The sequence below is a fragment of the Trematomus bernacchii genome, unplaced genomic scaffold, assembly GCF_902827165.1.
Source record: "Trematomus bernacchii unplaced genomic scaffold, fTreBer1.1, whole genome shotgun sequence".
Lineage (NCBI taxonomy): Eukaryota > Metazoa > Chordata > Actinopteri > Perciformes > Nototheniidae > Trematomus > Trematomus bernacchii.
In genome coordinates, this window is record NW_022987648.1 from 16,747,507 (window position 1) to 16,774,464 (window position 26,958).

Below are 26,958 nucleotides of genomic sequence, written 5' to 3' on the forward strand. Positions count from 1 at the left end.
CAGCCTCCGTATGCTCAGTGCTGTAAATCTAACCTGGTGGCACACAGAGTAAAATACAGCGAGCATGTGATGAGGACATGCTTTTGAACATATTCATTTAGGTTATCGGTGAGGATCATTGCCCGGCTGCAGAATGAGGCTAAATCAAATGAGTTTTGATGCTGTCACTTGGATCAGAGTATAAACAAAAGCAGTCAGATGATGTTGAAAACAAACCCAGAGGTTAATCAAATCTTTTGCTGAACAGTACAACTGTCTGATGTAAACACTCATTATTTTACAGACCAACTTATTTTTGACCTATTTGCAGTAGTTGTGCATTATAACCAACATCATTGATGCACCCACTTTAATTTCATATCTACTATCAAATAAAGGGGTATTTAATCGGGCACAACTGTAAGCTTGTTTCTACGCTGTGCTGTACTTAACAAACCATCCTTAATATATGCTTGTTGTATTTTGGTCTTTTAGGGTGCATGTGATTGACGATTTTGTTTACCTATGGCCGTGTGTTTTAGTTCAACTCTTATTATATATATTACATATTATGAATACCTATTTTATTTCTGAACCACTCACCCAGGATGGTGAAATGGAGGCGAGTAGAATTTTTTTTAAGAGAGTGCTATTTTATAACTCATTAAACCATTCGCCTGAGGTGCAGCAAACAGCTGAATTTGAAAAAGTAAGTACAGTTGAAGCCCTTGAATAACCCCGATGCGTCAGCCTCATGGTGGGTTGACTCATCATCACATCACTTTGGGTCAAAAAGGTAATTGACCAAAAGTGGCACTTACTGCAACAACAAGGCAAAAGGACCAAACATGCCATAAACTCACTTTGTAAATCCAGCACGTGGTACGCTATAGGCCGCGCAAGACTCACAGATAAAGCCAAATAACTCACCCAAAGAGAACCAGAAGCAGGGTGACAGCACCCAGATTGTACTGCTCTGTGAACGCTGGAATCTGGAAGGCTGCGATGACAGCAACAGTCAAGGTCACAGGGATCAAATACATGACCTGTAGGAAGAGATAGGACACAATGAGACAACATTAGGGCAAATAAAAACGATGTACCAATTAAATTATGAATCAATCTTTTAATAACGATATGAAGATATGTTGAGCAATCAATTCATTAATGCATCATTAAGGACACATTGAGAATGGTTTGTCAGTTGCCCGGCCCAATGAGGGTTACATGCTCGCAAGAAGATCAAAGTTAACACTAGAATCACTATATTTGCATTTTTGCAATCTAAAATTATTGTTACGGGGCCCAAATAAATCTCACAAATGTTTGCTTTTGCTTTTAGTCAGCGTGATTTTGAGGGTTAGACTTCCCTTAGACGACATGTTCAATTCAAATTCAAACCCATTTTATCATCAAGAAGAAATGAGTAAACAAGATGTCAATGTGGGTCTCCTGTTATCTGATTGAGGGACGTTACCATGTCATAAAAGAAGTTCACAGTCCAGTACATGGGCTCACTGATGCCAGAGATGTGCTGGAGCCTCTTGGAGCCGCTGTGGTGCTCGCTGACCTCGTAGATGGCGAAGCTGGCTGTGGTGATTGAATAGCCCGTCAGCACACACATAGCCACCATGATCTGGAGCATTCCCTGGATACTGTAAGGGAAAACAATAGGGTCATTCAGATGACAACACTGGCATCATTAATTACCAGCTATGTCCGTAATTAGAGAATTAGCATTCAACCACATCAATTCTACTAATGACCATTAGATTCCTGCTGGGTAAAGTGTGTTTTTTCTGTTAAAAGGGGACAATATATAAAACACTTGTCTTATTTGACAGTCTTTGTGTTGTTCAGTTAACCAACACATTTCAGGGTTTTTTCTAGATCAGAAAACATGTGATGAAACAAACATTTAGTTTGGATCTCCTTCATGTCACAATGAGGCTTATTCAAATATTCCGCCCCCATGAGAGTATCTCCACCCACGACTTAACAAATAACTTTGCAGGGAGGCTTTAAGAGACATTCGCTAAAACAGACTATCATTTGTCCTTTTTAAATGCTACATTAGCTACAGGTTTAGATCTAAGAACAACAACAATTTCATATTCTCTGCTGTACTGAGTCACTTTGAATGAGGCAAGCTGCTGTAAATCCCATCTGAAAACAATGGCCCATTTTAGGAGCCCTCCTACAAACAATCATATCGTTCCCTGCTGGGACCTGACTCATTTGAACTATTGAAGTGGCTCACAATAAATGGAATTCCATTAATAACAAACAGCTTTGTTAAAAGAGATGCTTGTGCCTCGCCTCTGACAAGATAATAACTGCAAACAAAACAAATGGCGATGTATAAAAGAACAACTTCACACTGCTGTATGTTCAGTGCGCCGGTGGTGTTGCTGTGAGCCGGCAGCTTTTTGTCCAGACAAAACTCCAGACACCCAGCTGAGGCTTTGATCCCTCAGTTACTCTTCAACCCAGTGCACTCATTCAAACTTTCTTGATGCAGCTACCTGTTCATCCTCCAATGCTGTCTTTCCCATCTTACAAACTGCTGGACTACTTCTACCTCTCGCCTCACCACCGACCAAATAGAAGCTGCATGAGGCAGGAAAAGAGGATGAGGCTGGCAGTGTGACTGAGTAGGAAGGAGAGAGAACAGCAGAGAGGGACTTGTGGTGGGCGATTGAGGGCAGCAGTAACAACAGAGGATAGCCAGCAGCAGCAGAGGCTACTGAGCACGTTTGTTAGCAGTATGTCCAGCATACCCTTGTCTTTCTGATGGGCAAAAGCTACCACACTGTGAAAGTCAAGACATTTGAAGCAATAACCCTGTTGTATCTTTAACACAGCTCAGTACAAATCAATAAATCAGGCAAGGAAGCAAAATATCACAGAGGGATGACTGTGGATTTGCAGTCGCTGCAGTACCTAAGCAGGCTAACAGCTCTGTATATACCATACACATAAAGAAATGTGCAGTATGTGTATAATCCAATAGGGCAGTTTACACAGGGAAAAAGTTAGTGCTAATAAAGCTCTAGAGAGACGAGAGCTTTCCTCAATCCACTCTTATTTGATTTGAGTACACACACATGTTTGCTTACATACATTCACGCAAGCACTATTTCTGTAGTCTGGGTCTCTCAAAAGAGAATGTGGAGTATTTTAAATAAACTCATTTTGGGGAGTGCATGGGGTAGAATCAATGCACCTCTGTGCCACCTTCAGGGTAAACACTCATTATATTGGGACGCTGATCAATAGTGCAAGCTCACGGAAATCCATTTAGAAAATCAAATATGGGTAAATACTGCTGTCATGTACCTGCCTGCCTCGAGTCCACCCTGACTTTCATGTCTTGAATTGAAAAGTAGGAGGCTTCAATAATTTAGTTTCGGCTCAGCAAAACAACAGGCCGAGAATATTCTTCTTATTTTCACCAATTAGAATGCTAATTAGACTCTTGTTTGAAAGTGCAGTCGTTGATAATGTAGAATAGTGACAGACGGTTCAGCAGGAGGAAGAAATTACACTCTAAGCCCTTACATTGAATCTTCATCATCCGCTCGGCCGAAATAGGGGTGACTGGAAACTGAAATGGCTGTAATAGAAAGAGTATTACGTTAGCAAGAGAAAAACAACAGCACACAGGCAATTTTTCAGCCCAGAAACCAAATGAGCAATGATATTCTCTTAGCCTGGGACACAGTCAATTGAAAAAAATATTGTGCAAGATGATTTCATTTGCCAGTGCACACAAAGGAAATTGAATTTTCTTTATCATTGTTTCATGGGCTTCTGAATGCTCACAGACATGAGCTGCTCCCCTACATGTCTCTGCTCACATTTCTTGAGATAAAAGAGCGTGACCAAGGCAACACTGGAGTAGGTTGGAGGCTCAGTGCCTTGCTTAAGGGCACTTTGGTGGATTTAATGGGTTCCAAGCACTAATCCGAATCTAATCCGTAATCATTAACATTTCATTATTACTGCTCTAAAGAGGGATGTTACCAGATATCTGATTTGCATCTTTTATAATCGACTTCAGCTGTAACAACCAGATATTTTTAGAATTGATTCATCTGCCATTTACTTGATCGATCTACTGTATATAATTCAAATGGAGGCTCAGAAATCCTAAAAATCACAAATTGCTAATTTTGTAGGACCAACAGACCTAAACCCAAATATATATCAGATATGATAACATAGAGGCAATCATTTCATACCATATTCATATTTGAGTAGTTGGAACCAGTGATTATTTACCATATCTGATCAAATTCACTTTTGCAATTACATTCGTATTATTGATGTTTCTGATTTTTTTTCTGTTGAATGACTGCTGGATTAATCCGCTAAGAAGTGTCATGATCCATCCAGAGTTGATTGGATTTGAATCCTTCTTTTCCATTGATCCATAAATGTTCTATTAGATATTAGTTATCACCCCCAAGCTGTTACGGTTTATTTTAGGGTTGTGTCCTCTAAAGATGGATTATTAAACAGCTGAGAAACCGTTTGGGCGAAGAGGCTTAGAAAACACTGTTGCAGTTGGGAGTGATAAGAATCTCTGTGGACAGTGGAAAGAAGACTGATCGCACATCTGTGGCAGTGGGCAGTTCTTCAAAATGCCTGTGAGACTGGCATTAAACAAACGGTTTTATGGCAACCTCTAAAGTGTCCCACCCAGAGTTGGTACCGCAGTTCACATTGTGAGAGGGAGGGCTTCACATTTGACAGATGAACCATCACCTTGAAAAGTAATCTCCCCAGATCTCCACCCCCTGTGTGCAGGTACAATTCACTCTACCCCTCGAGCACCTTTTTCATCCTGTGTCGAATACATGTGTGTGTGCATGGACTTATGTGCATGCACTGTATGTTTTTATGAGTAATTCTACGTGTGTGTGTGTGTGTGTGTGTGTATGTGTGTGTGTGTGTGTGTGTGTGTGTGTGTGTGTGTGTGTGTGTGTGTGTGTGTATTCCTGCCCGCAGGCAGATGGTCAGGGTGATACAGAGCTGAAACAGTACTGAAAACGTGGGCCAGATTTTACCCCAGTGAGCGGCACTCATCAGTATTCACCATGCATACTGATGTGAGTCTAAAGACACACAGCACCCCCTGGCTTTAATCCAGTGGAATGAACCATGAGTAAACACTCTGTTTACAGCTCTGTTTATATTTAGTCTACAGAATGATCAAGGTGTTTAATCAGTAGCACCTTGTGTGTGCATCCCTCTTGGCCTAATCCCAGTCATGTCTTATTTCAAACTTGTACAATACCTTTTGTTAATACAGACAATCAACTAAACAAATGATATGTTTCGATGTGTTTCTAAATAATTTTAATATTTCACACAATAAGAGTAAATTGCAGAGAAGCTAATATCATGTAAAAATAAATAGGGATCTGTTTTTGCATCTGTGTGGATATAATTCTTAATCAACTACACTTTATTCTCAGACTGTGTCCCTTGGCCTTCTCTAGAGTTTCAAAAGAAACTCCAGCTCACCATATTCTCGTTGATCCTTGTCTGCTGGAAGATTGGAGCGTAGGATGATGTTGTTGAGGCTGTTTAAGTATGCCGGCATTGTGTGGTGGCCCTCTGGGTTGTACCAGACCTAAACACATTCAAACACAAACATGCATGGAAACCATCAATCACACTGCTACAAATCAGGATATGAAAGACAACTATATCCCTAAAATACACTTTCCAATATTTTATCACTAAGGCTTTAAAGTACAGTAAATGCAGATGAGGAAATGTACACGCTAAAAACTGCTGCGGAATTGCTTCAATAAAGCATGTTTATGATGACACTGATGGCGTAACAATGCAGCTCCATCTGCAAGCCTTGATCGTGTAGCCAATATACTTTAAGATAAGATGTCATGTTTAAACTTTACATCAGTGAAGCCATTAAAGTGATAATGAGACCGGGAAAAAGAGAAAAGTTACCTTAGACAGTGTACGGTTTTTGGGCACTGTTGTTAAATCCATTTTTAAGTCTTGAGGGAGTGACTCGCCAAAAGAAAAGCCACCATACCTATAAAAAAATAATATATATATAAATAGATCAAAACAAAGAGCTCCGACCGCTGCTGAGAAAGACAAACTATCTCTTTTGCTTGCTTGTTTTTCTTTGAATTAAATATTAACCGGCAAATGAGAAGCATTTTGGTAAAAACATTTGACCCCACGATAAAAGTATGACCAAAAATTGACAAGATACTAAAAACCTACTTGTGTTTTATATACAATGCACTTCCCAGCAATAGCAACTTTCCCAGTTCTAACTATTAATGAAATAATCTTAAAGATTTGTAGACAGAGTTAATGTCTGTTATGTCATTTTTGCTGAATGAGGTAGCGCAATGGTAATTGAACATATGGCCCACTAATGAAAGAACTGTGGTATTTATAAATGTGCAGTATTACAGTACAAGCTGGGAGTCTGTGGCGATATCCTGTAAGAAATGTTGATTTAAATGTATGCTAATGCAAACCAAGCATTTCCTAATGCTGCAGCTTCACATTTAAAGCACCCGTTTGTCAGTAGGATTAATACTGGCCAATATAGTTAATAAAAAAATGCATCTGCAAAACACAGGGCACATTTTGTGACAGCGAATCCGTTTGAAATATTGAACAAGAGTAATTGAGCAGTCGGCAGCAGCCCCAGTGAGCTGTCAGATGAAGAGCTGCCGGCGACACGCTGCACACCTCCAGCATCTCAGCCAGGTATCAAACTACGAGCCGTGTGCAGCATAAAAACAGATCAGTGTTGCTCACAGAAAGATTGACAAAGGCAGATTATTGCCTGAAATTTTGATTAGAATAGTTATTTGTACTCAATTGGAGCTTTTAGTAAAACATAGCATTTGCTGTTACCAACAATTAACAAATAGGCCAGAACTTAAATACTAAGGACTGAAGTCTTAAAATGGAGTCTCAAACTCATCAAAAATATGTTATATGTAATACAAGGGTGTCCAAACTACGGCCCGGGGGCCAACTGCAGCTCGTTGTCCATTTTGAATTGGCCCTCAGGAAATTCTAAATGTATAATGGAATATGGCCCACACATGAAACGTGTGCTTTTCTTATATTGTACTTCTTAAATATATATGTAAACAGATATTACGCAGTACTATTCATGTGTCAAAAAGCCCAACTTTTCAAATAAATTCAGTAAGTTAAAGTTGAAAACATTTTCTAACAAAGTTTCGTTGATTCAAATAAAGCCCAATAACTTATTAGCATAACAAGCTTGAAATAAACCCTTCATATTGTTCCTTATTATAAGCAATCTGAGGCTTGAGCTGCCAACAGTTTTTCTAACAAAATAAATGAAACCCTATGGAAAGCTTTGTTGAAGGCTGTTTTTTTTCCTTAAAGCATATTCAAGTATTAAGGATAATTTACCTACATTTGATTGATTTTGCTAACTTAGAACTTAACTTATGAGGCAATATACCTCACCTCGAGTGAGAGGCCAAGCCTTTCGTATATTGGTCTGTATGTGGCCCCCAGTGAAAGAGGTTTGGACACCCCTGATGTAATATATGTGATATTGGATTCTGTTGGAACATTGCTTCCTATAGTTCATGCAACTAGCAGTTACAATAAGCACTGAGACTATAGTACAATATCAGTGAAGCATGGGTTGAATTCTCAGTATGTGCACCTGTTTCTGATGAAATCATTTGCTGTTGCCACCAGGTATTTCTCCACGTTGATGCCACTGAGGTTATACACAATCTGAGACGAGGGGATCTTTTTATGGGGGGGCTGGAAGTTGTCAAGGTCGCAAACCTGCAGTATAGGGGAAAGAAAACCACATTACACCCTGCCTTTCTCACAATCACACTCAGTAAGACACATTCCTGTGTAGCAACAGAGATGCATGAGAACATAAAAACTCACTCACAACACACACACAATCACAAACACTGCTCCCAGTGACCCAGTCTCACCTGTTCCTGACGGCTGCATTTACAGACACTAAATGCTTTGGAGCCGTTCCCTCTGGAACTCCAGCTGCTCGCGCTTCTTGTGCAGACCCTTAAAAGAAAACATTCACAAAGTGAAATGGTGGCTCAGAGGAACGATGGCAGTCTGCAGTGCGTGATAATGGCACTAGAGCATCCCTAGACAGACCCAGAAAACATCCTGAGTTGATATGATGGCCTGCATCAAAGCTAAACATCTGCATGTTTGCTAACTGCAACCATTCATACAGCAGCTGTGAAGTTTGCATGCTGTTTTTCTCTGACGTTAGTTAAAAAAACTCTTAAAAAAGTTATTTTATATGTAATGTAAAATCATATCATGTGTAATGTGTTTGTGTGGGTGAATGTTCAACTCCCCCGCCTTTCTTTTCAGTCAAGTGCTTTATGACACATTGTGCAGATGACTGAAGATTGCACACCCACATGCTCACCTGTTACTTTAGATATAAGTTGTCCAACAACAGTGACCCTAGTCAAGGGACAATACATTATATTTTATATAAATGTAATTGCTTCACACACCGTCCTTTCAGTAATTGTCATGTTGTGATAATAGGACATGGTGAGCAAAACATGCAGTCTCTTTTTGCAACATAGGATCTTCCATTATCTCTGTTTTTTTTTCTTCTTTCTTTTTGGCAGTGCATTTTAAAATGCTTCCGAGGTAGGGTTCATGAGTGCCAACATTGATTCGAGTGCCTGTAAGGGGAAAATCGCCCATATAAACACAAGGTGTTTATGGAATACAAATGACGCTCTCCTATCGCAGAGCCCCGCTGCCGGCTTTCAGACACACACATAAGCTGAGCGCCAGGAAAACAGAGAGGAGGCACATGGAGGAGAGAGAAAGTGGAAAGAATAGGAGGGAGGCAGCCTGGTAATGAAACAAGGTGCAGGAGGAGGCATTTAAAGAATGACAATAAGTGAAATATGAAATTACTGTGCATGTGGAAAAGGCGTAGAATACATAAGAAAATTGAGTAAGGGCACCAAGAGTATCGGTGAAAAATAGATAATTTTCAAGGGAAACATGTTTGGCATTTGAGGTTTTATTACATACGGGTTATTAGACTTGTCGAGGCAGGCGTTATCGATCCCGGGGTATGACAACATGGTGTCCGTCAGCTGAGAGGTGTTGGGGTTCTGGTTACTATGGAGTCAGAAAACAAACAGTCAGCCTCAAATTTTACATAATCGATTTAGTAGACTTTACAATAATTACAACAATAATAAAATGAAGTAACCCCACAAAAACGGTTCACAAGGCTCTAAAATTGGTTTCAGTCATTATTGATTTATTCAAATCAGTGTTGGTTGCTGGGGTTTCAAGGTTGGAATTTATCAAGGATAGTAGAGAAGATGGTATAAGAGCACTTTACTATCTCCCGATATTGTCGATAAAGTGACCATGGGGGCACAATCAGTGATTCTAATAGCTTTGCTGTGGGGAGCTGGACAGATAAAAGGAGAGTGAGGACATTTGATTCGCCACTTTACATTTGAGTGGAGTTTTTTCATTTGAGCTGTTTCCTGCTAGAAGAGGTACTCTCATAAATAAACATTCAGATCATTGCATTTGCATTGTTCATGCAGGCAAGTCTGAAAACACACTGCTCTGAGAAAGTTCATAAAATGTGAGACTGCTACCTAGCTCTCCAAGCCTTACCATTTATCTGGATTAAAATGATTATCCAATCTTTTCAATCTCATTTGTATCAAGCTGAAGAGGACTAGGGAGAGCATCCATACCGATTTTGATATGGATGGCACCTCCTCATTTTCTCCTTTGCTACACATCCCCTTGATCAAACAACTGCACTTCTCAAAACTGAAGACATCTCGCAACTTCCTGACACTCTTAATCCCTCTCACTTTGATCTTGTATCTCATCCGTCTTCAATCCTCTCTTTCCTCCGCTCGCTTTCCTTAAGGTCTGTCTGCCCTTCAACAAACTGCAGCTTTAAATTCATTCTCTAACAAGTGACATGGGGGATCCCAGGGGACCAATCAAAGGATGAGATGCTTCAACCCTTCATCAAAGTTGCAGGATGGTTGCAGCTCTGTGCTCAAAAAAGTGATCTTAGTGCAGCGTTTAGACCACGCAGTATAAGATTTGTAAATGCCAGAAAATGGCACTGCAAGACAACCTCTTCCAAGCTTTGTAACAAACCAAGTATTACAAAGACTTCTCTTGAGAGGCACACAGCTGTATCATGATTTGTTTGAAGCCTTTGCCAAAGCTCACCACATTTAAAAATTAAAATGTCTGTGTAAAATAAATATTCCTGGACAAGACCTACTTTTTCAGGTACCCTTTCATGATTTTCCGTTGCAACCTGAGTCACAGTGGCCTTGGTCTGACCTTGCCAAATATATTGAATGAAAGGGCAAAGCTTTAGAGTTCCATTAAACTGATCCAAAAATGCTTGGAGTAAAATCCTTATTAGCTTTGTTTACTATTGGGCACCCGCTACCTCTGCTCCCTTATATTTAGTTTCCAATGAGAGCTGACCTGAAGAAAGAGTAGCTCGGTCCTAAGTTGTAAAGCGCAGGGCTGAGTTCCAGCTCAGGATAGTGCCGCAGGTCGCTCCTGATGGAGCCCAGGCCCATAGCAAACACCATGAAGAGCACAGGGAGCAGGATCTGGGCGATCAGGCCCTTCCAGTCCCTACGGCTGTGGTGGAACCTCTTCACCAGTATGGCTGTCATCTGCTGCCAGGCCAGGGCCATGCCGCTCATCGTGGATGATCCGGTAAGCTCTGGGATACATTGGAGAAGAAGTGGAGACAGGTTTAATCATTTATGTACTAATTCACTTACCTTCTTAGTGTCTTACTGCTTTGATAATACCTGATTTTCCCTCTAGGGCACAGTGAGATAAAGGTTAATGGGTGGATTATATCAGAAAAGATGGCAGTACACCCATCAAAATGTGGAAGTTGTTGAACTAGGTCAGCTGAGTTGAAGTTTTCTTCGAATATTTTTCTTTCAAAATGTAAAATAGAATAACAGTTATTTTATAAATGCCAAAAAAGGAATATATAAACTTTATGGAAAGTGTTTTTTTTTGTTCACTCACTGATCTTGTCACCAAAGTTGTCGATGTTTCCACTCGAGTCTGAGGGGAAGCTGTCGATGGAATCAGTGTCAGAAACCGTCTCTGAGATAGACAGCGGGCCGTCCTCAGAACCATCTTCTGAGTTTCCGTGAGTCAACTGGAGGAACACCTACACAGATAAAAAGAAAAACAACAGCATCTGTTCACAACACAGAGATTTTTGTTCCATTTTTTAAGCTTGAAATTATGCAAACGACTCAATATGTCCAACTTTATGAACACGAGTGTTTTCACACAGGGAATATCCAAGATATGTTGTTTTTTTGCATTGCTGTGCATGAGCCTACCTCCTCTAAGGTGGTGTCAGAGATGCCATAGCCTCCCAGCTGCAGGGCATCCAGGTTGGCGTCCAGCGCCGTCAGGAGGGAGCGGTAGGAGGAAGCGTTGGATGAGTTAAAGGGGGGCAGTGAGTAGACCAGGTCGCCCCCCTGGGCCTCCTTCAGTCTGGCTTCTGGTACATGAGCTTGGATGAAGACCTTCAGGTCAGCATTGTCAATCGGCTCAGACTCTGGGTTCTGAACCTGCACATAGAAAAGAGGAATGGGTTATAACAAGCTTAATTTGGAATGGGTTATAACAAGCTTAATTTGCAAGATTACACTGGTTTACTTTGCACAACCACAAAGCAGCTGCTTTGACATATATATTTGTACTATTTATGTTTTTGGCTGGTAAATACTCTATTATTTCCCCCGATAATATTTTCTTTTTCTGACTTACTGCTACAAAGAGAAGACATTTTAGCCTGAACAGTCCAAATACACAGTACTGACAGCTTTATTTTAGACACAAATAACTACTGGCATAAAGTGCACTTATAAAGGGCACTAATATATATATATATATTTATATAGTCTAAAAAAAAAGTATGAGCCAGACTGCAGCAGTCAGCAGAGCATTATTTGTGTTTAGCCTGTTAAGCAGTTTTTCGAATTGATCTGATACAAATCACCCTATTGCAATATGGATTGTGTGCAACTCTAGTGGGGACAGAAATAAAACCAAGAATTATTTTTGTTACATAAACAGGCCAGCTCCACTATAATAATGTACTAGGGAATGTTACTATTTATGCTGGTTGTGCATTCTCAAAGTGTCTGAATAAAAATGCATCCGAGATATGTTGCCTTCTCACTTCTAGGATTAGGGTTTAAGGTTTCTTCTCCCTGCTTTTTTCTGTAATGGCTGGGCTATATAAACTGCTTAAAGTGTACATATTCTTTGCCAGAAGTGGAACAAACAAAAGCAATACAAATAAATAAACATGTAGCTCTGGGGAAATATAGTTTATTTGACCAGAAAGAATCCTGAAACTGGATGCCAATGAAATTAAGTACCTTCTTGGTGAGGGTGAGTTTGTAGCCCTGACCCAGTTTGTCTTTCAGGTGGAGGGGGGATCCGCAGCATTTTAATCCGCCTCTCTCCAGGAAGGCGATGCGGTCGCTGAGTACTTCAGCCTCATCCAGGTGGTGAGTGGACATGATGACAGTGCGCTCTGACAGGACACACACATAGAATGCATTTGTATACAATTTCTAAACTATTCCCTTCACTTTTAACTATTGAACAATCCACTCAAACCTGGAATTCACACAGGTAAATATAATAGCCATAGTTCAAGGTTTTGTGAAGGGTAAAAGAACATATTAAAATGTCTTTAGGCAAACACTTTTTCCCTTGTTTTCCTATCCTAGTAAGAACATCCTTTCATGTGTAGCTGCAAACACAAACAATCGCAAAAACACACATCAAAATAAAATACCAAAGCATCACAAAGACAAGGTCACACAAAAGCTGTGTCATGCACATACAAATCATCAGAGAAACAGGCTCACAAAGAGCAACCGGTGCAGAAAGTGTATTTTAAAATAGATCCTCCTGGCAGCAAAGTCTCACTTAACATCTGAGACAGGTCCAATTACACAGGATATTCTTCCACAGCTTCAATTATATTACATTTAGCAGCCTCCCTGCCATTGCTGCCTTCTATTCTAAAACAGCCTGAATAAATAACACAGGATTTATTTAACTTTAATTATATGCTAGATTTAAAGTCAGAGGCCTGAGCAGGGGAAAGCCCTAGAGCTGGCTCCAGGTTCCTGCTCTTCTACTCCTTTCCCTCTTAGGAAGTATAGGGAGGGAGTAGTGGAGGGTCTCTCCAGTGGAAAATACTAGATCAAGACTTTGGATTATCTGTGCCATGTAAGTGTGTGCACTAAAGAATTTCAGTATTTTTTGTACAAGGATTAGCCTCATTACAAAAAATGTCTTATTCATTGTCATCTAACAGGATAAAAATGTGATTAATTATCCATTACACAAAGCTAGAATGAGATTATTCCCTTAAACTCATGTGTGGTACTTTAATCTCTTGAGTGAGCAGCTGATCTTTTTGAATGCTTTTTTAGTGCTTTAAATGTATAATAAACAACCGGCCCTCTTGTGATTAGCAAAGTTAGTATAAAAGGTGCAAACTGTGTGTCTGTATGTTCAGGTTCTTGAATCTGTATGGCAGTTGATTTGATCTGATATGCAGTTACAAGTTCCTAATGATAATGCAGAGATAAACCATGGGGGGCTTATAAGGTAATCAAGACTGAATTCAAAAACAGAAACTGATGCATTATGCACCAACGGTAGATGGGTAATTGCTACATGATTAAGGCAAGTATACAATGGAATGCAGAAGTCAAGATCAGAAAAAAGACGGCGTAGAAAAGTTGCTAGACTTTGTTTTTGGGAAGTGCAGATTTGCCTGGCATCATTTCTGATTTAGATAAATATTCTGGCTGAACATTTTAGTGGTGAGAGGCCATCTAGTTTTTGATGGCAGTGAGGCGAGAGTGCAGGACATTCAGACAGTTATGAACTAAAGTTGTCTACTACATACAGAATTGCCAAAGAATATGGCCAAGGGGTTAGATTTGGATAAAAAATAAATAGGGCCAAGTACTGCGCCTTGCGGGACCCCACTTGACATACAGTAAAAGGAGAATTGCATTTCTTTCCTCAACTATTTTTTCCTATTCCATTCAGTTCCTTTTGGGCTACTTTTTCTCATCATATGTACTCACGTTTCTTGTGCTGGATAACAATGTCCCAGATGTTGCGCCTGGAGCAGGGATCGACTCCTGCGGTGGGTTCATCCAGAACCACCAAGCGAGAGCCCCCTATGAAGGCGATGGAGATTGACAGCTTGCGCTTCATGCCTCCTGACAATGTGCTCACCAGCTTGTGTCTGTGAGCGTACATGCCTGTCTCCTCTAGGGTCCTGGTAGGGAAGTCGATGAAAAGCATTTAACATACAGCTTACATTAGCATACTTGTCTGTGCATTAAAACCAAGTTTCTGAGTTACACTCCCATCAGATACCCAGCAGGATGTCTGAAAAACAGAAACCAGTGGGAAGGTATGGTTCCTTGCTTATAGCTTTCCTGCTTATTACTGCTGCTCTTGTCATGCGGAAACCTCCAGAAATAGTTTCATGATGTAACTGGGGGTTCTACCCATAGCTTAATTATGCCACAGAATAATTACATTTCTTTTCAAATGCTTTCCCCCTTTAGCTGATCTCAGAGAGTAAAAATGAAAAAAAAAGAGATAAAATACAAAGAAATACTCAAATTGTGATCTGGAAATGGGGAAAGAAGTGTTGTTTTAGGTTTGTCATAGCATGGTTGGAGAACAATAGCTTTCTCAGCCTGCATCTGAAGAGAGTGGGGCTTATTTCATGCATGACAAGTGTAACAATTATGTTGTCCTTATCACAGATTGGAATTCTTGCTTCAAGACCTATATATTCTATAAGTTACAGCAGTATAATCATAAAATATGTTTGATTATAACCCTATTTGAATATTGCTCTTAGTTTTTGTCCCTATGTAACCAGTAACTGGTGTTAAGCACTAGCTATAATTCACTGATAACCCTTATTCATATTTCCTAGACACTAGAGAATCATTCTTATGATGTCTTATGATGTAACAAAACAGGTTATACAATACATTCAATGGCACTGCTAAATAATGCAGAACCCCTGATATAATTGTTAAGACCCACTGGATTATGATTGAGTGCATTATGCTGTTAAGCATGCTCCCTGTAATGGACGGATTGTCACTCACGAGCGGACTTGTTCACGCAGTTCCTCTTGTGACCAGTGTGGCGCCTTGATCTGGCCATACAGCAGCAGGTGCTCCTTGGTGGTCATGTGGTCAAACAGGACGTCATATTGCATGCACACTCCTAGCTCTCTGCGAATGTCATCGATGTTGGTCTGCATGTCTCTGCCATACACCTCGATGGTGCCAGAAGTTGGGGCGAAAAGGCCAGTCAGGAGAGACCTAAGCACAAAGCATTTTCATTTATTACATGAGATAATTCAGTTTTCTGGTTATTTCATGTTTCATAAAGATATAATTCAAATAGATAATAAGATAGTTTTTCAACAACTTATGTTACGTCATATTTGCTACCTAGAACACTAAATGTTGGAAATGCCCTTTGCTATGTCCAATTCGTTTTTTCTGTACTTTCTCCCAACCATTTTCCTGTTAAATTATGATTTGTTGGGCCCTGGAATATTATATCTTCTTGTTTTTTTTGTTGTAACATTGTTGAAAGGTATTCTGCTGATGCACTCATTGTGTGTTGCTCTGGTTAAGAGCATCAGCAAAATGAGTCACATTTAAAATGTAAATGTAAGTGCACCAGCTGATGAAGACCTGTCGGGCAAATCTCTTTCACGTAGCATTTGCTGTGCCAGATTTAGACAAAACAATCTCCCTGTCAGCAGCAGACCCATTTAAAAGGTCTGCTGATTAAAGGGATGCACAAATCAAATTTAAAAGATGCCTCATTGGGTATATGAATTGTCAAAATTTCATTTGCATTCATCTCACGTCATGCTGATAAAGTGAAAAATAAATAAATCATGCCACACATACATGGTGGTAGTCTTGCCGGCTCCATTGTGACCAAGTAGTGAGGTGACATGGCCCTCGTAGAAGGACACATTAAGGTTTTGGATAGCTACTCGGTCGCCATACATCTTGCTGAGACCATGGAGGGCAACGCCTACTGGGAGCTCTGAGAAATCCTCCCCGGTCTGAGAGGAAAGACTGCTCTGGCCTGAGAAAAAACATGGAGACAGAGACAACCAGTAAATCAAAGTCACAGGGGACGGGAATTAAATGAAGAGTGAGGGTGAAATAAAAATGTAGTGAGGTGTCAGAGACAAAAAATTATACAAAAAGGGAAAACATCATGTTCCTGCTTCAAAACATAACACAGGAGGAGACAGCAGTGCTTATTATCATCTGCAGCAAGATAGTACAAATTCATTTTTTCCCCCCGTACCTTTTCCCTTGTCATCGGAGAAGACAGGCTGGTTTTTCTGCATGATGTTGGTGAAGAGGAGTCCTCGGCCCACCTTACTGTTTGATCTACAGCAACAGCACAGGTCGGCCCAGAAGGATGCTTTGAATGGGAAGTACCATGGGGAAGCGATGCCATAGTTGCCTAAAGGGTAAAAACATAACCAAATATAAATCTACCAAGAAATTCATGAGCCCTTATATGCTTCCACTGTTAACAACCTAATCTGCATACAGCAAATATGCCATGTACTTGCTCTCTTTACAGCAATCCTAGTTGATGCTGATTTCAAATCAGCGATAAAACATCACAGATCAATTATTAGAAAGGACTGGCCTCCTTCATTTAAGGAAAATATTTTTCATACAGACTTCTATGATTTAATAGTTTACCTGGGAAGACCATTCGGATGTAGCCCCCGATGATGAAGTAGAGGATGGAGTCGATGAGCATCAGCCAGCACAGCCAACCGAACGAAGACGTGTCTCCAGGTATGGGCGAGGTGTATGAGTTACTCCATTGGAGGCCTAAAGAAGCCAACAGATCATTTGCAATTGCTTCACACTGACTAAAATAGCTTATGCTCTATGTCAAAGAGTCTTGTTTGATGCAAGTCAAATGTGTACTGTATACAATGTATATGCATACCTTCTCCTTGGGACTCGAATCGAGAGATATATTGGCTGGCATAACTAAAGCAGGTTGGGGAGAACAAACTCTGTAAGAAAATGAGAGACAAATCAGACAACATACAGAAACAAAAGCAGCAAAAATCCAATGATGTGTCTTGTGTCTTTCTATCATTCCTCTCTTATGTGGTTTTAACAACACTTTCTCAACATAACATGAAGAGTTTTGTTCAAAGCAAATAAGGCTTTAGCTGTTGCACTGACGTTATGTGACATCTAATTAATGAGAAAATCTGACAACCATCACCAAAATAAAAGTCTATATTACGTAAATATGCACAACTCAGCATAAGAAGGCAAACAGACTTTTGCACTGTCAGATTGTTTCTGTCAATGTGTCAAAGTTAAAAGTTAAATCTCACATTGTAAAACAGTTTGAGGCAAAAACTACTGTTTTTTAGACTATTCCACAAAGAACCATGTTTTAGGGCTGGACTTTTTCATGTTACAAAAATGTTCTATGATAGATTGAGTAAATAACATTTGGTAATAAAATGACATGATTGTATGTTGTTCCTTATTTCTCCTTTCAATTCCAGAGCTGTGTAAGTTATTACACATTGCACAGTACTAGCACCATTTGAATAGATGAGTCATGAAAGAGAAGGGTCCAAAGGGTTCCTCACCAGGGCGCTCTTCTGGGAAAAGGTGAGATCTGTCTCTACGGCCAAGACCACAATGAAGGGGAAGAAGCAGAGGATGTACAGAAGGCTGCCGCTGAGGCCAGCGATGTAAGTCTTGTCGAAGAAGGAGCTGACCAGGTAACTGAAGGACAGGATGCTCAAACTGTAGTTGCAGAGGTACAAGAAGAGGATGAAGCCGTTGCTGTGGGGCAGAATGTCGCCGTACTTCAGCACCAGGGTGAGGATGGAGACGGTCAGCACCAAGTAGGAGGCGCACTCCAGGAACCAAGCGAAGAAATGGCTGAGCGGATTGACTCCCATCATTTTCATGTACTGTGGGAAAAGCAAGAAAAGAAAAGCATTGGAATACAAGGAAATAAAGAAATGGTTGATGTGTTAGCTTGCTAGTGGTGCTTAAGAATGAACAGTGGGAATATAAGAGGGAGGAAATGTTACTGTTTGTTGCTGTGAGCTGCGTGAGTGCATACTTGAAAAAACACAAATAAATGGACAGTATGATAACAGGACATTTTAGAAAACAAGAAATCAGTGTTCCATGTCAAATACAGGGGCAATTTTGATAATATTTCAAGTGAAAAAAAATACCTCATGCAGTCTGAGCTCTCTCTCATGCACCAGTTTCTTCACAAAATCAGCCACAAACAGCACCCAGGCTATCATCAACATGAGAGGGAAGACAAAAGCGATGGCCTCCAGGTACCTGGGGAATACAGAAAACTGTCAGTCAAATTTCGAGAAAACCTAACACCCAATCACTGTCAACAACAGAAGATAAAAAGAGCTATCATTCAGTCACCGGCTTGACAGATACAAGACACGGAATGGAAAAGCAATATCAAAGGAGGTGTTAGGGGATTTTTGACAGCCTGATCCTGTTATTATTTACGCAAAATAAATGCCTCTCCATTTTTGTTTTCTTTTTTTTTACCTAATCATATCTGGAGCCTGAAGCATAGGAATTTAGAGCTTGCGGTTTTTCATGCTACACAGCTATATTTCACAGCTCATGTCAAGAAATTGTCTTGCTGAGTAATAAATCAGAAGGACGTAGAGGCGAGATTTCTCATATCTTATAGTTGGTCAGAGGCATCCAGCCAGAGACAGTGGCCCCGCTGGTGCCTCTAAGATGAGATATCAGCACTCGGGGGCAGGAAGCAAAAACATAGGCATTACGGTCAAGCATGATTTATTGGAAACAATGAAGAGTATCGATGCACAAGTTAATGCCAAGCCCATGTTTTGAATTGGAAATATACTACAGAGATGAGTGGGGTTCCTGAAGAGCTTGCAGGGCGTTAGTGAGTATGGTCTTCAAAAATGAATGCTCAATAATAGTGAATATGTATGCACCTGGTACGGAGCCAATTATAATGCAAAAAAGGTTCCTGTGAATGACTGCTTACTGTCAGTCCCAAGTGGCAAATTAATAATGAGAGAGCATACATTAATCCACATCAATGCATGCACTTCCCCACAGAGACACCGTTGATCCTTTCACGTTTCTGTGCTGCATCCACAAGGGAGCATGTTTGTACTGTGTGTGTGTGTGATGTGAGAGTGCATCCGTGTATATAGGGTACTCACTCATCCCTGTAGTGGCAGGGGTAGGGGAAGGGCTGCAGTTGGACGGCTGTCTCCTCAATTCTATGTCCAGTTTGGGTCTCTATGATCGCCCGATCGATGTTCTCCTGCAGGTACACAAAGCCCCGGTTGTAGCGCAGCGTCCTCTGGGCCGAGATGTGGTGGTCCTTCATAAAATAGGGGTCACGGACTCTGTCTGTACGCATCAAGTTGTCCATGTGCATTCGGATGGTGTAGCTGACTTTAGGAGGCAGGGTGGATGTGGAAGAGGAAGCCCTGGCATTACGCTTCCTGGATGCGTCCGTGTCTTTGGGAAGCTTGAAGATGACACCTAAAGGACAGATTGCAAAATCTCAATGCACACATCTTAAACTTAAAGGTCACCTATTATGCAAAATCCTTTTTTTCATGTATTTTATACATAAACATGTGTTTCCTCTGTGTAAAGAGAGTCTGAAAGATTCACTCTCTTTTTGTCCTGATCCATTTATACAAAAACCTGTCTGAAAATGAGCTGATCAGACTTTGGCAACATCATGATGTCCTAACGTTAGCCAATAACCAACCAAGGTACCCCCCCCCCCCCCCCCCCCCCCCCCCTATAGTATATTGATGAAAAACAGTATACCTTTAAGGATAGCATTTAAAGAGCAGCTTTTACGCTCTTTTTCTACTAGACATACTGTTTTAAAGTCTGTTTTGGTGGAATCTTAAATCATTATCAACTGAGTCAGTAGCACCATAGGTTAAAAATCTGTCAACAATATTTTGATGTGGTGGATGCTTTTGCCTGGCTGGGATAAGCTCTAACACAAACATAAGTCCAGAAAAGTACGACATATGATGGAATATAATCAATAATAAATCACATTTTGTGGAAACACACTGCACTGTCCTCATGAACCCGCAGGTCAGAATGAGTCGGCTCTCCTCACATAAACGTGTCCATTATACCTAATATTTACTTACTCGCGTAGAGATCACGGTTTTTGGCGAGGTGCTGAGCTGCAGCGTTGAGCTCATCAGCAGTGTCGTAGCCACGGTAACGGTCAAATGTGATGCAGGAGGAGAGGTTCACCATCAGGGTGGACAAGGTGGTGACCTGATCCATTATGTGTTTGTTTTTCTCCAGCATGGCGGTAATGTTAGCTTTAGGGGAAAAAAACACATTTAGAAATTCACCGACAGGGTCAAAGCAGTTCAGCGTGTAGATTTAGATTTGATTGCTGTCAATCTAAATTAAAGTAATGCTACTTCCCCGTGTCTGTTCCGTGTCATGCACTGTTATCTCATATGTTAACTCGGATAAAAAGATATGGTCTGGCATTTCAAGGTAATCTGATTAAATACCTGCACATCAAAGTCAGACCTTTGTGAGGAAAAAAACTGTCACATATAATCACATCAAGAAGATAGACCTTAAGGAATGCATGTTGAAGTGATGATAGCGATGCTTCATGTAAATATAAGCAGCAGTGCTATTTTCTGATAGCGCAGATATTTTACAGGCAATAAATGAGGGAGAAATATAAAGGTAAGCCTGGAATCTGCCGCTTACAAAACTAAGACCTTCAAATGCTCACTCACAGAAGTTGCTGAGCGTCTCCTTCATTGTGTCGACATTGATGTCTGTCTGCATCTCAATGAATCTCTGAACAAAGGAATTGCCGAGGGAATTCTGAGAGGGAGTGGGAAGAGACGAAGTACAACATCAACATTCGCCTGCTGAAACTCGTGGCAGACCACTGCAAAGTTTATCTCCAAAATGGCAGCGAGATGGCAGCGAGCCAGCTGCAACGATAAGATATTCAAAAGACAGTTCAACGTTTTCATACCTGTAGCATTGGCAAAGTTTGGCTGAGTAACACGGCAGACTTCACGAGGTAGTTGGAGGATTCGATCCAGTCCTCGGAGTACTTCCTTAGATTTGCAAACTCATTCAATGTGGAATTGGCCTGGAAAGGAGAGGACAAGGACGAGAATATATGAAATGGCTGAGATTTCATAACCTGCCCTATTTCATTGTTCTTATGGCTGTTTTCGTCTGTGAAGTCAGCAGTATACTAAAAAAACTAAAGTTGCTCAAAATAGTACCACAGTGGAAGATGGTGGCGCATACAAATAGGTCTGCACCCCTTGCAATGCTGTATTTCTTGTTTACTACATGCCAGTAGGGGTGCTTGAAGACTACAAAGGTAACTAAACCCTAGAAAAGGTAGAAGTAAGAGTGAAAAAAACTCCTGTAAAAGCATAACAAGGACAGAGGAGGGATTCTGGAGGATTTAGAACACAGAGTTCATAAGTTCATGAAGACTTTTTCCTATAGTATTTTTCATATTTTATAGTAATTTTCTTCTATTCTATATTTATGTTGAATTATTTTTGTATTTTTCTTCTATATTTTCTCACTATGTTCATCCAATACACCAAAAATAAAAGATCAACATACTCGGCAAAACCGTGAATGCTGATTTTGAAGCTGCTGACCCAAACACAAGACATATTTGATATGTGCTTCATACCTTCTCCATTATGGCCCTGGTGGCAGGTGTGTCAGGGGTATACAAAATGTGACCCATCAGCATTGGTTTGAGGAAGGCCCAGGCGATGGCTCCGCCCGTGGTGTTGACCATATCCAGGTACATGTTCATACAGAAGGGAGCTACACAAGGGCAGACGATTGGAGAATCATTAGATATACAGTATTCATACAAATGTAATATCCAACAAACAAGTTGATATCTAGTTTTTGTAAAAATAATCGAACAGTTGGCATTCATATCCTTGTTGCCACAAATCCCATTAAAAAAAACTAACAAATAAATCCATCTTTTGGGGTGTTAAACTTCCCCAAGGTGTCTGTAGCATTACTCTCACAGCACATTCATCCCTACGAGTACCGTCAAATCTGTACAAATGGTAAGTCCCAACAAAACTGGAAGGTAGTATCAATGAATTTGTAAGTTGTGGACTTAATGAAGTTTGCTGATGATAAGACAAATACAATGCAATCAGCCTTACCCTCTTATTTGTATTCCTTTATTACACTGGGAAGTTAGCAAACAAAACTTAAGCAGAAGTGTCCATACATATTTAAATTCTATTTAGGAAAAATAAATCTACCCTCTTAACTCCCAACAGTGTGTTTGAGTCAGAAACCAAAGTAGCAGCACTCTCATTAAGGCATAGATAATGTTTTTTTATAATATAAAAACATATTACAGAATGCTAATTACGAATGCTTTAGACAGCAACGGGAATCCTGTGAAAAACACTGAATACCAAGAACAAATACACAGGCAATACAATTCAGTTAGCAAATCCCTTCCCCTTTGTACGTACAGGCATCCTGTGGGATCTTGAACCTCTTGATCATCTCCCCCCTCTTGACCTGGTCGGATTGGGAGGAGTTTAATTCCATGATGGTGGTGAGTTTAGAGACTCCGAACAGAGCCAGGATACCTTTACTGCACAACGCTCGAGAGAGGGTGACAAACGTAGCTTTGCTGGAAATGCTTGACCTGTGTCCTCTAGCCATCTGTGGGAAGAGAGTGAAACATTGAATACTTTATCATTATCATAAATGAAAAATGAATTATCTGTCATGCAAATATAAATACATAACTGAAGGCCTCTTGGAAAAAAACATGTATTAAAGGTCTCCTATTATGCTATTTATAGGCATATATTATGGTTCTCAGATATTAAAAAAAATATTAAAAAACATGTATATGATGTGTTTTGCTCATAAAACCAAACAGATCATGCATTTTAGACATCCCTCATATCCCTCTATTTCAGCCCTGTTAGGGAACTGCAGGTTTGGGGTCCTTAACTTGAAGAAAAAAAAAAAAAGTGGGCGGAGCTTATGCCTGCTCAGAATTCTACCGGGAGACAGCTAATGCTGCCGTGGTTAAATGCCATATCATGTTCCAAACCACATCAAAGATTATTTCTGAAACAGTATGAAGCTCAAATGCTTTTTCTCAAGGTGAGTTCCTTTTTTTATTTCCTGCTTTTTTACACATACTCTCTCCAGTACAGGTTAGCTCTGTGTGTTAGCGATGTTTGCTAATGTAAACAAAGACCATATTACGTCCAAAACAGTCGGGCATTGTTTCTAATAGCAACGTTTCTGATAGGGCCGTGGGTCCACATTTCCGATATTACGTCATATCGGATGAAAATCTGGATCAGCTCCGTTGTACCCCCGTTTTTAGAGATTTGGGTACGGAGGAAAAGAGAGAGGCTTTGTTTTCTGACACTTTGTGAGTTCCCTGACACACCGGGGACACATATTTATGTATAAAAGACATAAAAAAGTGCATTTTTCATGATAGGTCCCCTTTAACGCAAAAGCTTTTGCCTGTACCAGTTTGCAGTATTTTAACAGAACATTTTATAGCAAATTCATTCGTCATTTATGGCATACGTGTAGTGATCACACACACATAGCTGTGGGTAAAGCACTGTACACATACTTGGTCAAATTCATGGTTGGCTCCCAGGTTGAGGTCTTGGACGGAGACCATGAAGGTTTGAAGATGACCGATGGTAGGAATGAATGTTTTCATCATGCTGGTTATAACCTCAGCCATCTGGAGCATAACTCCCACCAGGCCTTGCATTTCTTCAGTCAACACCATCTGAAAGACAGGGGCCAACATTCAGACATCTTGCTATGGTTTTCATTTCCAAACTGTTATTGCTCTTTTTTCTGTCTTCTCTAGTCTCTAAATCCATCCAGGACTTGACATATCTTTTCAGTGTTGTTTTAAAATCTATGAGTGAAGGAGTTTTAATTAAAAAACATCAAAGAAACACATGAAATAAAGATTAACTTCTCATGAAATATAAAAAAGCTGTAAGCTTCTTACACACATGTTTCTAGGTAACTAGATTTTTTGATGGACAAGTTTTTTTTTAGATCAAATAGAAAAAGAAACATCAGGTAGAAATACATGTTTTTAAATTTGAGAGGGAGGCAGAGCTTTGTCTAGTGAACAGGTTTTTTCTTGTACAAAAGCAATCATTTCTTTCTTACATATGTCTCAAACAAACACAATGTTTCATCTCACACGTTTTGCTACAGCCCAACAAAAATGATGTCTTTGGCCATCACAAAGAAAGCATTATGTTTCTTTTAAATAAATCACATATAGGAGGTGTACCACCTTACTTTTTCTTTGACAAAAAACTCAATCAGAAATCAGCCTTACTCTGTAGATGAGTTTCTCCATGTTGAGGTGGCGAGCCATCAGCATTGAGAAGCTGTACCACTGCTCAACAGACAAGGAGCAGAAGGTCTTCAACATCTCCAAATCTGTCTCTTTCATTTCCAACGCTTCTGTGGAGCCGCAGTGACGCAGGTTGACCAACCAGGACAGGATCTGTGTAATAGAATTAAGAGGGTATGGAAACAGTTAGTACAGGCAACAGGAGAGTGTGTACAGAACTACACAACGGCATGTGTTCTGATTGTGAATTTTCCTCATTGATATTAGTGTTCGGTTAGGCATTTTTATAACATGTGCGTTGGTTTTTTCCTCCATTTAGTAAAAACAAAATGTTGTACTTTAGGGCACAAGTCGGTCTTGCGGCTCATTAAATGATTGGCAAGAAATGTTTTGAATCAAGCATCATACAGAGAAAATGATGAATATGTTGAACAGTAAAGCATTGAAGTGTCATAGGAACTTAACAGTTTTCTAAGTTAGCAATCATATACATATTTTTGTTCCAATTCAAGTGGTATTTATGAGTCACATTGGTCTGCTATGAACAAAATGCATACAGGGTGTAATTTACCTTTTGGAGTATGTAGACAGGCTGTACCACCAGATTTTTAGTTTGTATAAATGATTGTATACATTTTTTTTTGCAGCATTGTCTGAGATAATCTAAACACTAAAGAAAATACAATAACCTTGTTCCACACTTTATAGTGTATGTGATGACATGCTAAAGTGGTTCCTGGCTCACCTCTAAATTGTTGTTTGGTAATATTGTTTCCATCAACAGGTGGAGAGCATCTGGATCGAAATCCATGTGTTTCTGAACATCAACGAGGAAGGCTGTTTTATTCCTCAGCAACTCACCGACTGTCACCACTCCTGGGAAATAGAGTGAAACAAAGGGTAGGTTGAAAGTGTATTTCTTTTTACTATGACATTCACTCAGTCCTTTGGTTTTGTTGTTTTAAACCCTAATCTAGTTTCTGTAGAAACAGAAACAGAAATACTTTTGCTTTCAGTGGCACTTTTCATTTCATTCCTAAAGTTGATTGCATTTCCTGCAGCAGAAGAGGTGGAACAGCTACATTAGGGTGTTCTGGTCTACCTTTTTTGAATCATTGAAATATGCCAATACTGGCTGCGGTTTTTAAAAGAGGACCCCATGCTGAAAAAGTTCAGCGCTAAATGAGATGAACTGTTATCTTAGCCAGCCAATCCTAATGAAAAACGATCATGGTCACAGTGGAGAAATGTGCCTCTGCAGTAAGTGACTATTATTAGATAATCCAGTGACAATAAAGGAAGTGGCATCAGACACAAGTGAGTGACAGGTGAGCTGATATGAGCAGTCTGTTGCTATGGAAACAAGGTGTGTGATTTTCTATTTTTTCTAAAGATAGCATGTCAGGCATCACCCTTTTTAATAAAAAGTGACCACAGCCTTAAATTACACTTTTGGACAATTCAAAACAAACTTTCTGGATCACGCTAAACTCTGTCGTGCGTCCTTGTCCCTATTCATATTTACACAGCCAATTAATTATCTAAAAAACAACAGAACCGGCAGTGAGAAGTATAATCTGTGTGGTGGGAAAAGCAGCATTAGGGGTGAATTCTGGTAGGTATAGTAGTGGTGAAGGAATGTATAATAACATATTGTGAAATACAGCAACTTCTGTGACATAGGGAAACATCTTACCTGGCGCAGTGATGTTAATGTCTAAAGAGCTCAGGTTGCTGGTGTTAAAGCCTAAGCCTTGACTCAACAGAGAGGACCTGTAAACACACACACACACACACACAAACACATACATGCAAGTTTACCTATTGGCCCCAAATGACAGCAAGAGTACTGCCTGATTTATTTCCTCTCAAATCCGGGAAGGAGAGTTCTGTAAAGTGCAACAGCCCGGCCCACTGTGATATGATTTAACAAATAAAGAAAAGGGATTAAAGAATCGTACTTTTTCTCAATTCCTTGATGTGGATGGGATCATGGTTATATTATTTAAATGCCATAGATACCAGACAAATGAGCCAAGATAGATTAATATTAATGCCATATCTACAGCCTAGACACATTTATAATATAACAGTAATACATCCCCAAACTACTATATCTCTGAATTATCTCTTTAACCAAATCACACGTCTAGGCTATTTCATGTGATCTTCTTTTATTAACTGATGTAATTTTCCTTAACATCAATTCACTGAGCTTCCCCTGAAGCAGTTTGAAGCCCTCTTGGGGAAACTGGCCTCCCACTTTGAAAACATCTGATCGAGAGGTTTGCAAGAGCA

At 40.0% G+C, this 26,958-nt stretch overlaps 1 protein-coding gene across 2 annotated transcripts in view; it reads right to left on the reverse strand.

The window, feature by feature from the left end:
• Positions 1–26,958, reverse strand: part of abca12 (ATP-binding cassette, sub-family A (ABC1), member 12) — a 77,479-nt gene that overhangs the window by 10,583 nt on the left and 39,938 nt on the right. For both annotated transcript variants that reach the window (XM_034134396.1, XM_034134395.1), the window contains 30 exons: positions 26,357–26,433; positions 25,406–25,536; positions 24,643–24,813; positions 23,905–24,069; positions 22,766–22,961; positions 21,946–22,085; positions 21,259–21,378; positions 21,011–21,101; positions 20,393–20,572; positions 19,427–19,754; positions 18,428–18,542; positions 17,825–18,154; positions 17,158–17,227; positions 16,902–17,036; positions 16,492–16,653; positions 16,080–16,263; positions 15,258–15,476; positions 14,208–14,404; positions 12,471–12,628; positions 11,421–11,654; positions 11,095–11,242; positions 10,528–10,774; positions 9,076–9,165; positions 7,980–8,067; positions 7,691–7,818; positions 5,962–6,049; positions 5,512–5,620; positions 3,541–3,595; positions 1,457–1,634; positions 910–1,025 (listed from right to left, as the gene is read on the reverse strand). In XM_034134396.1, coding sequence (XP_033990287.1) covers positions 910–1,025; positions 1,457–1,634; positions 3,541–3,595; positions 5,512–5,620; positions 5,962–6,049; positions 7,691–7,818; positions 7,980–8,067; positions 9,076–9,165; positions 10,528–10,774; positions 11,095–11,242; positions 11,421–11,654; positions 12,471–12,628; positions 14,208–14,404; positions 15,258–15,476; positions 16,080–16,263; positions 16,492–16,653; positions 16,902–17,036; positions 17,158–17,227; positions 17,825–18,154; positions 18,428–18,542; positions 19,427–19,754; positions 20,393–20,572; positions 21,011–21,101; positions 21,259–21,378; positions 21,946–22,085; positions 22,766–22,961; positions 23,905–24,069; positions 24,643–24,813; positions 25,406–25,536; positions 26,357–26,433 — 4,650 coding nt within the window. The remainder of the gene's footprint in view (positions 1–909; positions 1,026–1,456; positions 1,635–3,540; positions 3,596–5,511; positions 5,621–5,961; positions 6,050–7,690; positions 7,819–7,979; positions 8,068–9,075; positions 9,166–10,527; positions 10,775–11,094; positions 11,243–11,420; positions 11,655–12,470; positions 12,629–14,207; positions 14,405–15,257; positions 15,477–16,079; positions 16,264–16,491; positions 16,654–16,901; positions 17,037–17,157; positions 17,228–17,824; positions 18,155–18,427; positions 18,543–19,426; positions 19,755–20,392; positions 20,573–21,010; positions 21,102–21,258; positions 21,379–21,945; positions 22,086–22,765; positions 22,962–23,904; positions 24,070–24,642; positions 24,814–25,405; positions 25,537–26,356; positions 26,434–26,958) is intronic.